At 40.9% G+C, this 14,855-nt stretch overlaps 1 protein-coding gene across 2 annotated transcripts in view; it reads right to left on the bottom strand.

Annotated features, from left to right (window-relative positions):
- LOC147624390 (DDB1- and CUL4-associated factor homolog 1-like) overlaps positions 1–7,960 on the bottom strand; it is a 77,249-nt gene extending 69,289 nt beyond the window's left edge. The window contains exons 1-2 of one of the 2 annotated variants that reach the window (XM_086819369.1): positions 7,659–7,960; positions 3,509–3,590 (exon numbers count right to left, since the gene is read on the bottom strand). In XM_086819369.1, the coding sequence (XP_086675495.1) occupies positions 3,509–3,590; positions 7,659–7,870 (294 nt within the window). In that variant the 5' untranslated portion in view covers positions 7,871–7,960. The remainder of the gene's footprint in view (positions 1–3,508; positions 3,591–7,658) is intronic. The other variant, XM_086819370.1, reaches the window with a different exon arrangement.
- Positions 7,961–14,855: the final 6,895 nt, after the last annotated feature.

Here is a 14,855-nt window from a genome sequence, read left to right as displayed (position 1 = left end):
TCTCTCTCAATTATTTTTGCACCAAATTCAGTGCAAAATTCTGAAATTTCAGAGACATCTATTCAATTTCATGCCCAACTTTGGAGTTTTAATTCAGTTTGGGACAAAATCCCCAAATTGATGCCCAATCTGAGGAATTTCGGGGTTTTGGAAAAAACCCCCAAATTGGACACCCAATGCGAGTCGAATTGGGCAACCAATTTGGGGGGTTTTGTCCAAAACCCCCAAATTTCTTGAATTGGCCAACCAATTTGGGGATTTAGCCCAAAATTGAACAAAAACCCCAAATTCCAATTATTTGATCAACTATGTGCAAATTTTATCCCAAAATTTGGGGATTTATACCAATTTGGACTACATCCCCAAGTGATGGTGAGTGATCAGCACGCTTTTACAGCATAGGTTGACCAGGGCACTTTTTACTCTTTTTAGGAGAGGTTTTTTTTCCCTGTGTCCTTTTTTCGCTTTGTATAGCGCTTATGCGCTCATGACATCAGACACATGTGACATTGTCGTTTGATTTTGATTTATCATGTGTTTCTACTATCTACTTGAATTGTCAAATTCCAATCATGGTGTATTTGGGTATGTCTAGACATTGCTTATGTTGTGAGTGCTAAATTTGAAATTCTTAGATAGGGTGAAATACTAGAATGTGATATGTGTTGACACATCACTTCTTGTCTATCAAAGGATATTAGATATAGAATCTAGACTTTGAGCTTTCTTGACCAATCTCACACACACACACACACACACACACATACACACACGTCTCACACACACATACACTTGTATGATTTTAACATTAAAAAGTACGTAACGTTTTTTTACGTACTTTATCAGTCGGCAACGTTCTACACCACGTTTTAAACTCGTACCATTTTGTACGTTTCGTACGTTCGAAACTACCTTGACTCAAACACCATTTCTTGCCTTTTCTCTTAACATGCAACAAACTGCCAAAATTCAATGACCAAAGCGAGAATGCCATAGCTCGACGTCACTCATAGCACGTGTCACTTGCCTTTGTATTTTCACATCCAAGGAACTAGGAACAAATGAGAATGCTCAAGGTTTATATTCCACTGCAAGGAATTGAGTATATTCTAGAACTCTAGTGTTGTTGTCCAAGAAGTATCCAAAAGGAGCAACTCTAAGGTTGAACAACACTAAATCTAGTCATCATACTAGCCATCTCATGGAGGCAATGTTTATCAATGAAGGAAATCGGAACTAAGTACAAGGATAGGAATACTATTAGTCTACCATGGTCAGATACTAACATGGGTAGTTGGACTACAATAGAAACTAGTGTAAAAACCAAGAAATTGGTGTCAAAACAAAGGAAGTATTTGTGCATTCATTTGTTCATTTGATTTATGCTTGTGAGCATATCTATGTATGTGTGCCAAGGGTCGGAGACGCCTGGTTAAACCCAAGGACGAGCATGTGTGCACGTGTTTTTGTCTTTTGACATATAGCTGCTCTACCCTTTCCAAATATTCAGCAAATATTGTTTATGGTTATACCAACCAAACATCGCATGTACAATCAGTTGATAACAAAATAACTCATTCTAGACCGCTGTGGTGTTGGAAGATGGGAGAAGCATGGCTTCAAGGGCCCTAAACTCCTTAAAGCAGCAATGCCCAAATGGTTGGGTCAGCGCCTCAACACTAAGTGGAACTTCAAATAGGGGCCTACAAAGGAAATTGTATTAATTAGTGACGGAGATGCTTTTCCAAGGTCCCTTTGATTAAATTTGAAGTGTTGTTCGTTATCCCAACGTGTGTTCATTTCAACTCCTCCAGCACATTCCCCTCCTCCTTGTCTTCTTTTAGGGTTACAACTGCCATATATGATGTAATTACCGATACATTAAATCTACACAGGTGCATCACTCAAGGCAACATCCAGGAAACTCTCCTTGTGTTTATTAATAAACTGAAGGATCTAACTTGTCCCATCCTATGATGCGCAGATCTCTCATCGTTGAGTTGGCCGCGAATTTCTCTCTCAAAACTGGACAATTGCCGCTGCACAGTTGATCCCAATCTCATCATCGCATGGAATCACAGAGAAAAATTTGGGATGCTCTTAATGATGGTATCACATGGAACGTTGACCAGCTCATCATGGCCATCAAGCAGATTTGGGCGCCCACAGGGGAAGGCCAGGACAACATGAGCCCGCCAAATCTACGAGACTATTCTGAGCATGGTACAGAAGCTACAAAATGAAGATGTTAGCAGACCATCCCACTCTTTCAGGCCTCTAATTGCGTTTATGAATAATCATTTAGTGGAAGACATGGAGATCAAGGAGGATGCAGGTGTGTTGCCTGAAGCTACGCAACACTTAGCCAACCTTCTTGACTGGGGACTTAAATTGGCTGCAATCAAATATACCATGAGGCATGAGTTCTCTGGTGCCGTTATTGCTACCATATTTCAAGCATGGCACCATCAGCATGAAGGAGTTGTTGTATCATCAACCGATCAAAAAGTGATAGCACTGGGTGATTCAGCCCCTTTTGGAAAAAAATCACACCTTTACACAAATGGGAATCAGACAGCTGCCATTACCTTAGACTACCATAACAAACAAGTCCCTTAATTACCACCAGCATTTTGGCTGCAACTTTGTTTTCCAGAAAAAGAATAGAAACCTGCTACCCCATAGAATAAGTAGAGCACCAGTATTAAAAGCAACGCAAAGATCTCAATTTGTTGATTCATGATCTTGAAACGGATGTCCTCTACTTCATATTGTCTCTTGTCCCCGTTCTATGGCCAGTGCATGTTGCCTCAAATGTACATCCCAATCTTTCTGTGCAACCCATGTAGAATTAACCCTTCACTAATGCGGCCATCTTCCCTCCCTTCACGAGAGCTCATATTAAGTGATTTAAGTCTCAGCCTATCTAGGCCTAGCTCACTCATGTTGATGCATGTGACAGTTTTACTCTCAGACATAAGCTTATGCTTACACATGATAAATCTTATGTATATGATGATTAACATCATCATACAAATGATTGAGTGGCCAAAGATTGAGAATGACATAATTATGCTTTAAAGACTTCTATATGTCATACCTTGGAGAAACTTTTTCACATGTTAACCACAGGTACAAGGATTATCGTATCATACTTATATTATTGGCCGCAAGAACGTCATGGGTTGTGTGGGCTGATCGTGTAATAGATATTGACATAATGCCTTTGATTTGGTAGGTCCATTAGGGCACAGCAAGTAGTTATTGACTTTTTCAACCTTGCTCCAATTAGTAAGGCAAATATTCTGCTTAAGTTGTGTTTGAGCTAGTTTATACCAACAAATTGGAAAATCTATAGACCATAGTCATTTCTACAAAAAGATACACAGTCACCAATCAATTATTGAATGTTAAGAAAAAAAGGGAAGGGGGGGGGAGGGGGGGGGGGGCGGTTCAAGAACTCATTGCTGCCTTTTTCTTGAATTAAGTTGAAAAAAAGTAAAGTTACCCTAATCAAATTGACCAATCTTCCGATATTATGAGACGAGCGAGAACTGTTGGATGCTGAATGCCCTGCATCTTTTTCAAACCTGGAGAAAACAGCTGTATCAATGTATATAGTAATCAACTCTGTCGTGATTCATTGTGGAACAATTTAAAGTTACAGAACAGAAGAATGCAAGACAACAATATATTAAGCCTAAAAGCTCTGCTGATGCATAATGCAGTTGACAACAGAATCAGACACCAGCATGAGTTCTACAATCACCTCAGCACACGCACAAAAACGAGCAGCTTATGAAGGAAAAAAAACCTACAATTTACTTCTGCAATGGAAAAGTACAAAACTGCATCAGTCATGAAAACAACTGATAAACCAATTAGACAATTGTTCTTCCCCCTCCCCTTTATCACTTCCATCCCAGCCTGCCAAGCTACCTCAGGAGGACTGCTTGAAGCACCACGCTGTTCAGACATAGGATGACCGCCGTTGGATGGTCTTAAAACAGTTCACCCAAATGTATTACCAGCAGGGGCCACAGATGCATTAGGAGAATTTTTCTCACAAGCAGGGCAAGCAGGTAGCTTGTTGCTCATGCTGCATTCGGCCTGTCGGAGCAGGTGGACAGATTCATGAATGGCTTAGAGCCTCCCTTGCATGAGTTTATTTGTCCAGTTTAGCCTCTGTCTCTCTCAAATGTAGTTTATATTGCTGCAAGTTTCCAAGTTCTTGTGCACAGCACCCATATGGATACCAATTTAGGCCCCTAGGCAATTCTCCTGCATCATTGATCATTTTGTCTTTCCCAGACAACATTGTAGTTATTTGATTGCATACATAAGCTTGGATTCTCAGGATTTACACTAAAATCAGTGCATATATTTGTGTGTGATTTAGTCTTACACCATCCCTACCTGTTTGTACACTCAATGGCCTTGTCTTTTATGGGTTCACAAGTGGCAAAAACTTACCTCACCAACCTTGTATATGGCTTCTCAGTAGAAGTCAAGGCACATACATTGGAAGCCTGATGGATGTGACATCATCTCTAATAAATCTTATGCAAGACCTAGCTGCATGGGGCACGCGACTGCTCTTAAGACTGAAATGGTGATGATGTTTCTATGAAGAGACCATATATTGAGGCGTTTACTTGCTGACAGCTACCTACTCCATGCAAATCCAAATGCATGGATGAAAACAAAGCCTATTAGGATCACGTACCCCAAAACCCTCCTAGGGTTAGGATAACCTGCATCAAATCCAAGATCCATGATGGCCCCAATAGAATCTACCTAGCAACTCGCCTCCTAGCCATAGGTTCCCATCCACAACCACCGAGCCTGAGGTCCAGAATCCGAATTGCCATGAGTCATCTTTGCCTAGACATCACACCTTGGTGTCCCATACCACGGCTGCTGCTCACCCTGAGGTCCAAAGTGCCTTGCATACGTCTCTGCCACACATTTTACTCCATTTTATGTCACTTTTTATCCAGATATTTATCTGATGTAGTTAGAGATTTTTCCCATATTTTTCAGCTATTTTATAGCTTAGTTTTAGGCTTTTTAGGCATTTTATCATTTGTCCAGACTCCAAACTAGTAGCTTTTTTGCTACAACTGACTGGCTCTACAGATATGTGTATAAACATGGACATTGTTCATTCATAATTCAATCAGTACTTTTCAGTTTCTGCCTCAAGTGTTGGATCTCTCTTGGCTGTCTACTCTCTCTTGTGTGATCTCTACTTGCTTCTGCTTCATATTCACATATTCACATCATACCAAAGATCTTGTGCTTCCATAGATCAGCAAGAAGAGTTCTGCGTTTTTTTCCTTTTCTCCCTTGGTGGTTGAGTTTTGGAGATCTACTTTGAGCACAAATCAGGAAGAAGAGTTCTGCGTTTTTTTTCCTTTTCTCCCTTGGTGGTTGAGTTTTGGAGATATACTTTGAGCACAAATCAGCGTTTTTTTGGCACTGATTTGGGGCTGTTTTTTGCCTCCTGGACAGCACTTTTTTGTTGTGTTTTTTTCTCCTACAATAGTACCTTGCTGCGTTTTCCTCTATATCCGCCTCTTTTTTGCGTTTACCATTCCCAACCCTCCCCCCGTTCAAAGGAGGCCCTTCTAGCCAAGCTTTCTCAGCTTCTATACCCTTCTACCTCTTTCCAACCCCTCACCTAGCTTCTAGGGAGTAGGCATACCCCAGGTTCCTATTCGCAGACTTTTCTTGCTACCGGTTGAAGAGGAGCATGGCTTCTACACCAACTGTTATCTCTTCATCCATTCCTCAACATCCCAAGGAATCCATCTTAGATGGAACCAATTATATTGATTGGGCACTACACATGAAGACTCTCCTTCAGTATCATCGGCTATGGGGTATTGTTTCTGAAATTAATGATTGATGCCCAAGTTGACAAAGATGCAAGGGCTCATGCCTTTATTTTCTTCAACATAAAACCCTGTATTTCTCATCAATTTGATGACAATAATGAGCAAACTGCAGAAGAATTGTGGGATACTATCCAGAAGAGGTATGACTGTGAGAACTCTACTTAGAAGGTAGCCTCGGAGAATAACCTCTCCAACCTAAAGATTGCCGAAACTACTAACATCATGGATTTTGTTACGGAGTTCATAACCATTCAGATGTCACTTTTTATCCAGATATTTATCTAATGTAATTAGGGGTTTTTCCCATATTTGTCAGCTATTTGATTGCTTAGTTTTAGGATTTTTTAGGGATTTATCATTAGTCCAAACTAGTAGCTATTTTGCTACAGCCGACTGGCTCTATAGATATGTATATAAGCATGGACATTGGTCATTCATAATTCAATCGATACTTTTCAGTTTCTAGCTCAAGTGTTGGATCTCTCTTGGCTGTCTACTCTCTCTTGTGTGATCTCTACTTGCTTCCACTTCACATATTCTCACATATGTGACTATTAATCCTAGCCTAGTGTGCTGGTGAGCTCGTTCCCGTTGATTCCCCCGTCGCCCCTCCCCCTCAGAGTTTCATAGGTGACATAGAAGCCACCCCTCCCTTCTAGACGAGAGTACATAGCTAACCAAAACCACTTCTCCTTGTTGTACCAATTGGAGAAGAGCGATGAACATGAAAAGACTTGAGAGGAAGCCTTTCCCATGGAAGAACTATCCTCAACATCGATAGAGGAATGTGTAGGTGACTTTCCCTAGGATGCCATGTTGGCCCATGACTCCCGTTTCTCTACACAGTCGTGGGTACTGTCACTTCTTCTCTCTCCCACCATGTATCAAAAGGAGGTAAGGGAGCTCTCATAACCTCAACACAAAGGTGGATCTATGATTGATCTTAGTCATAGCATGGGTCTACAAGGCCCCCACTTCTAAGGATAGGGGTTTTGCCTTCTTCAAGGAGCTTCTACTCGCTCTCCTCATGCAAATCATAAATCCAAACCTGGATTTACAACACAGGTTACCCTTGTGTAAAACCACCAAACCATACACTACTCTTTGCCAAAAGCTAGAGACACAAATAGAACTCCCTTGCATGGTGGCATAAGGGTAAGGTGGATTTGCTCATCAACATGACGAAGACATGAACGAGCCCATGAGGGGATCAAATTGTAATCAAAGAGGATTTCCCTATCAAAGGCCTAAATGCTGGAAATTTTGAGGGTGTGGCTTTGAATCGTGTGTATTTCATGGACAGGAGTGCAAAGATTGCCCTTGTGTCTATCCGCAGGCTATTGCTCGAGTGGCTACCGAACCACACTGCCCAGAAGAAAGCGTGAGTCCCAGAAATATGTATAGACGACTCACTAAACACTTGTGACCATATAATCAACAAATTTTGCATACAACCATGTGTCCCCGCAATAAATCTGCGGTTTTAAACCTGCAGTTCAGCCATTCGTGTTTCTAAATTAAAAACCAAACATACAGTCCATCAGAACCCTATCTTTCATCGCATGGCAGAAAATCCCTAGTTTTCTTCCCTGTCATCTTAGTGTACTAGCTAATTCCGATTCAAAGTGCAGCAAAACCTTAACAAAGCAGGTAATCATCAAAAAGGTAAACCCAAAGCAGAGGGTTAATGACCCGTAACTCTGCTGATTAACCCTAAAAAGCGGGTAGTCAAAACCTGAAGAGGTGGATTAAGCATACCTTGATTCTTCCTCTTCTAAAATCGCAGCGAGGGTATGGAGGAATCGGGGATGAGGCGATGGGCGAGCCGCAGTGATGCGCCGCATTAGGTTACGGACCCTGTGAAGGAGGTCTTCACTGCCAGAAGGGGGCTTGGGTTCAGGCTCATCTCCATTCTCCAAGTTAGGGTTAGGATTAGGAGTAGGGGTAGGGTTAGCAGACAGGTCCGCCATAGCCAAGAGCTCGGATTAAGAGCTGCCCTCACAGTCAGAACTCTCTGAATTGCTTGCTGCCTTTGACAACATGAAAAACTAGTATAATGCGCTCTTTCTTTCTTATATATTTATTCATACATTTATGTGTATGTATACATACATGCACATGTATACATACATACATGTGCATGTATATGATCTTATATATTATTCACATTTATGGGTATATATACATATATGTATATGTATGTATGTACATGTGTAAGAAAGATCATACATACATGTATGATCTTTCTCCTTTTTCTTTTTTGTATGATGATGTGAGCAAATCCCATGTGTCACTCTTTCAAGATGTCTTTTTAAAGGACACACTTAATAATATAGGGAGTTATAATAATTTTTCACTCTAGCAAAAAGTACCATATACGTATTCTCATATCGTTCACCCAAATCTAATAAAATGAGTGCAAGCTTGTATGAAATCATTTTTTTCCAATAATAACACCCCTTTAAATATCCAATTAAGGTTTAATAAGAAAATATGGTCACCTAATTTTTTTAAGAAAATACGGTCAACTAATTAAGCATTGATTAATGCATAATTCAGATGGACAGTGAGACAAAGAGGTGCTCTCTTTGTGAAGCCAACCTTGGTATTTGAGAAGTCTTAAATTCTCGTTTGGGGGAGGGAATGTCATTGGGTAGGCTCAAACCCATGACCCATTGAGAGGCCAGGGCAGCTACCACTCGAGCTAGAGCCCGTTGAGTAATCTCAGTAGCTAATCTCACCCAAAAAAGAAAACTATGGAGGGGTGGTATTTGTTATGGTGTTATTTAAATTTAGTTAATAGTAACCAAGCACTTAGTACGCATTTTTGGTGCTTAATCTTGACTCCACTAGCATGATCTTTAATTCATGAGAGGGGGAAAGCACTTATTTTAATAAAAAGTTGCCACCCTCTACCCTCAAGAGGGGTGCAATTTATTTTAATAAGAAGTCTACTGCTAGCTACCCTTGTTAGGCTGGTTTAAAAACATAATCCTTTACACAATTGCAAAGGATGGAAATTGAGAAAATTTGATGGTGGACATGCAACACTTTGAGTATACTTCTAGTTCTAGCTACATTCAAAGGCATATATGTTGAGTGTGCAATTCGAGTCATCTATCAAGATTGAGTTGGTGACAATTAGCAGATTGGGTAGCTCTTTGGATGAGCTTTGTAACCTATTTATTAGCAACGAGAGTAAGGGCACTTCATTCCTTCATCCCCAGATGTTCTTTTGGGCTCTTCCTTTGTGCTTGCCCCTTATGAGTGATCTTCATGGAGAACTTTCCATGTCTTAAGTGGATTAGCACTCGTGGGGAGTGTATACGAGGTCATTTAATTACTTTCTTGTGTTAGTTGAATTCATGCATAGAGATGGAAAGGGCTAGGGTGAGCTTGTCTTGTGTATGTGAATTAGGGTTTGGTTCTTTTCCTTTAACCACTAGGATGGTGGTGAGAGTTCCTAGCAAGTGTTGCCTCCACACTTGCACTCATGGTAGGTGTCCAATCCAGAAGTGCTTCATCAACTCTACATTTATGAGTGCATGGCTACTAGGGTTTGGTTCTTTTCCTTTAACCACTAGGATGGTGGTGAGAGTTCCTAGCAAGTAATGCCTCCACACTTGCACTCATGGTAGGTGTCCAATCCAGAAGTGCTTCATCAACTCTACATTTATGAGTGCATGGCTACTAGGTATAAGAGGTATAAACAATCCCTCTAATTTATTAGGTAGATTTTGCAAGAAGCTTTACATTCACTCTAAGTATCGTTGGTCCTATCTTCATACTGATCTTCAATTCTTAGATCTTTTGGTCATCAATGTTGCCCATTCACCTTAATTTTTTGCTAATGACTTTAAAATACCTATAGGCACAAACAAATTAATATCCCCTATTGGTATAATTTATATTGACATTAATCTATTCTCAACACTATATTGAGCATAAGGTGATTTTAAAAGTAACTGCTATATTGAGCACAAGATTGCTTCTAAAGTATTACTGCCTCATTTAAATGCATATAAGTTGTACTAACCTCTCATCACTGATTTTCGCACATTGAATGGTTCTTATTGTAATCATTGAAGCCACTGATTTCTTCTTGTGGTTTATGCTAAGATGTTTCTTGAAAATTATCAAGATCAGTATTCCTTTATTTTGCTAATGTCTTCAGATTACCTATAGACACAAACAAATCAATCTCCCCTATTGGTCTAATTTCTATTGTCATTAGTCTATTCTTGACACTTTATCGAGCACAATAAAGGTGTTTTTAAAAGTACATACTTCTATAGTAATTACTACCTCATTAATAATGCATGCTGAACTGGTAAGCCCTTTTCACATTGAATGGTTCTTGTTACAATCATTGAAGTCATAAATTTCTTCTTGCGGTTTTTGCTAAGATGTTGACTTTGGTACCTCCATTGTGTACTACTCCTTCCACCAATGTGTAGCCCTTGCTTTGCAATGCAATAGCTAGAACCACACTAGTATATAGAATTTCCTATTAAGCATAACTTGGGATCGTTTAGTAAAGTCCTCCTCATATATATCTCCACACACCCATCCCTCTCTCTCTCTCTCTCTCTCTCTCTCTCTCTCTCTCTCACACACACACACACACCCAAGTGGAAATTTATTTATTTTTAATTAAAAAATAATTATATATCTTTATAAATTCCCCTCTTCCATCCCCAAGTGGCAGTGGAGGACAATGGAGGAGGGGCAACACAAAAACACAAAAAATAAAAATAATTTTATTTATTTATTATCATTATTTTATGTCCCTCCCCCAGCCTCCAAGTGGTGAGCTTGCCACATGTGGGGTGGGGGAGGGGAAATCTCTCTCTCTCTCTCTCTCTCTCTCTCTCTCTCTCTCTCTCTCTCTCTCTCTCTGCCCCATGTTATGTACCTAACACTAACCTTTGCTGTTAGGGTGGGGTAATTTTTAGTGCATAGTTCATAAAAGGCCTTTTGGGGAAAAAAGCCCTTGGTTGTTTTTAAGCCATAAAAGAGGAAGGCCTTAAGCCCTTTGTACTCACAGTTTGGTATGAAATTGATAGAAGGCCTGTCATCATGAGGATTAGTCGCTATCTCTTCATCTCTCGTGCATGGAGTACATGTGGGACACCTTATTTTTTGTTTTTCTGTAGTTTCTTACTTATGTTGTTTTCTCTCGACTTTTCTGAAAGTTCAGAATCAATCACATAGGTATCTTGCAAAACAACCAACCTTTCTTCTCCCTTTACCATGGCAACATGACTCCACTTCGTTGATGATGTTTCCAAGCATCAGGAAAATCATCCTTAGGGGCTAGGGGAACATCTGGAGAGGGTGGTTGTACATTATGAGACATTGGCCACCCAAGACCTAGTTAGTAAGTTTTGGGCGTCCAAGTGTGAATAAGGGCCAATTGTATATAAGGTATTTTCTCATAATAAAAGGACACAATCCCCTTTGTGCTATTGAGAGCTCTTCCTTTGTACTTGTGAGAGAGTGAGGAGTGAGAGCATTCTAGCATTGTGCTCTCTCATACTTGTGTTTTTATGCTTGTATGAGAGAGTGAGAGAGAGTGTGATTGGCCTATGTGATGGTGTGAGCAACTCCACGATGACAGTGAGGAGGTGGAGCTTGGAGTTTGGAGTTTGGAGCATACATATGAGCTTGGAGGCTTAAGAGACACGAGCTCGAAGCATTGGTAAGTACCCCATGACGGTTGTGTTTCATTGCTCATTCATTAGGTAAATGTGTAGAGTTCCCTCTTGGAGGTGTGGTTTAGTATAACATTTTTGGTGCCGCTACCGGGGAAACACCTTTGTTTCTTCCATAATCCTTGAGTTTAGGCTCCCATTGCATAGTATTCATTATTGCCTTTGCATTTTGGTAATGCATTATGTGGAAAATGAAAGGATAAGGTGTGTGTGGTTGAGAAAAAAATATAGTTTTGATGCTGTGAATATTGTGGAAAGTAGTTTAGGAAAGGATTCATTGGTTACTCTTGATAAGTTTGATGTTAGCACCACAAAAATAAAAAATAAAAAAACACCAACGTGAAGAAGTATGTTGTGCGTCGTTTTCTTTTTTTTTTTTAATTCAACAAAATCAAAAACATAAGGGACCATTGATTGAGCCAGGAACTTGCATTTCATTCCCTAGCATTAGCACAATCAATGCTATATTGGAGAAATTAAAGGTAAGGGAAGGAAGAGAGATGTCAGGCCATGGGCATAGTCACCTTTACCCCGGAGCAGGGAATTGGTGTGGTGCTCCATGTGTAGACTAAACCATACCACCACACTGAATGTCCGTAGTTAAGGGCAAGATCATTACTGTATTGTGCACATTGTGTAAAATTGGGCAATCATGACACGTCATCGTGTAGATTTCCAAGGTTTTAAAATATAGCACAACTGCAAACAAATAGAGCCCCACTGGCTTTGCCAGTACCACCTGTGCAAACCACTGCCCACACTGCTGTACAACCCAACCTTTCTTACTTACCTAAGGGGATGTTCCGGGTACAAGACGTTTCACCCTTACCACCACCAATTCTACCGCCACAACCACCTCAGGTCAAGATCAATCAAATAATGATTGAAGAGCCATCAGAAGATATTGAACTGGTGTACGAGAACTAGAAATTAGTGGGGAATACTATGAGGATATGGGTGATGTCACGCTAAAGTATTATGTCCTATAGAATAACAAGCCAGTACTTGTGTTTCAAACCACGATATAATGGAAGGGCAAGGAAATCAACTCAAATCTGAGAAGAGGACCTTTATAATGCTATGGCTGTGGTGGGCCACATCAAGTAGCCGAATGCCCAAATAAGAATATGACTCATACACACTAGCCAACAAGTGGTGACCACACCCAATGACATGCTAGTTCTCATTTGCACTAAGCGTGGAATTGATCATATGATCAAAGATTATCCCTACTGAGCAAGTGGTTTAGCTTCTACTGCTAATCAGGCCACCATTCGTACCATTAGTGTACAGTCTGGGAAGATCACATTGCTCAATGTCCTAACACGAGCTCAAGCTTAGTTGGGTGAGAAAGGGAGGAACCGGACGGATGCTACTATTTCCAAATCTGGTCGTAGGAGAAGAGTGAAGAAATTAGGAAAGGGGGACACACGGGTTACAATCTAAGATGGATTCGAAGAAGATACAATTGGTACCGGATCCACACAATAAAAGGAAGAGGGGGGTCAAGTCAATCTGGAAGGGTTAGACCGGGGTCAAGGGATCAATTTGGAAGGGTTAGACCGGGGAAAACAAGGAGAACAACCAGCAACCCCAAAGGGGGTTGGTGAATATCCTAATGCTGATGAAGAAATAAGGAAGTTAGAAGATGACAAGGCCCTAGTTGAAAAGTACCAACAAATTTATGAAACTAAACCTAGGGCGAGCCGAGTAAGGGATACCATCTATCCATTGGATGTACCACCCCGCAATAGGGCCTTGAACCTACCCACCGTGATTTCGGAAGAAGCTGAAGCAGACTCCCAAACAAACACAATGACTAGAATGTTCGAGGAAAATGAGTTGGGGGGGTCCATTCATTCCTTCCCCGTGGAAGAATACGAGACACCTCGATGGGAAGAACACTCTATATCTAAGGAACCCAGGGATATAGGAAGCCTAGTAGCTGTGTTATCCACGCCTGTCCAAATGACCTTGGGTCAATTATTACGCAATTCACCCACCCTATATGGACAAATGTAAAAGAATGGGTCGAAGGAGGTCTAAGGCCAGCAGAGAATATGGATGAGGCTCTGCCACCCTTGGTGTAGAAAGACCCTTGAGGTATACAAAGGAAATGCGAGTGGTTAAGATACGAGTTAACCAACAACTGGGACGCTACTATGAGAGTGACGACACGAACGCTACCATTCCAATTTATCATAATGGATACTAGGCATTAGCCATCCTAGATGGTGGGGCAGGTGTCAGCATCATTACCAAACATTGCTGGGAAAATTAGGGTAAGCCATATCTAAAAAGAGTAGATCTAATCGTTAAGATGGCTGATGGAACATCTTCAAGACCCATTGGGCTCTTGGAAAATGTGAAGTTCAGACTCTTTACGTTTCAATATTGTCATACAATTGTGGTCATGGACTTCCTACTCCAACCTGATACACGACATAATATTGGGATGACCTTTCATGAGGGAATCCAAATTGGTGCATGATTGGGCTTTGGATCATGTATATGTATGCAGGGACTTGCAAACATTAAAGATTGATCTAAGAGCATGGAAGGCACACCCCATGGAAGGGCAATTGTTTGGTAATGACTCGGTCACAATAGAGCAAACCACATCACTTGGTAATGACTCGGTCACAATGGAGCAAACCACATCCCTATAGATATGCCAGCCCACAGAGGTGGAAACCAAAGATGAGGAGGATATGAAGATGTATGCATCACTACGTCCCCGGGATTTCAGTGAGAATTGGATGCATGTGTTGGCCACAATTGATGTGATGCAGCCTAAGGGAACCCAATATTTAGAATCTGGAAACATCCCTATGACTTCTATCTGCATGGTTGATTGGCAAACCATGGATGGGGAGTCAATGGAGGAGACATCAAGTACAGAAGGTACCGTGGCGCAAATTCAAACCAGTAGTAATCAGCGCATCAGGTGATGGTGGAAACAAAAATGGCACCTAGCCCGACGAAATGCATTACTGCAAAGCAAACAACCGTATGCCCAATGGTTGAGATACCTTGAGGCTACAAGGGTACATGATGAATTCTCTAAGGATTGGGGGGCAAAGAGTTGAGTAAAATATCGTTGGAAGGGAGGAATCTAGAGAAAATCACTCTTAAGGAAACCGATACACCCAAACTTACAAAAACGGGACGCAGAAAACGCAACAAAGCCTTGGCAGAGGCAGAACGTGAGGCCAAGAAAATCATGGAAAAAATAAAACAA

Source organism: Cibotium barometz, chromosome 25 (assembly GCF_041138505.1).
Source record: "Cibotium barometz isolate CiBa-2024 chromosome 25, ASM4113850v1, whole genome shotgun sequence".
In the NCBI taxonomy this organism is placed as follows: domain Eukaryota; kingdom Viridiplantae; phylum Streptophyta; class Polypodiopsida; order Cyatheales; family Cibotiaceae; genus Cibotium; species Cibotium barometz.
Note: the sequence above shows the minus strand (reverse complement) of the source record. Positions and strands in the feature narration are given on the sequence as shown.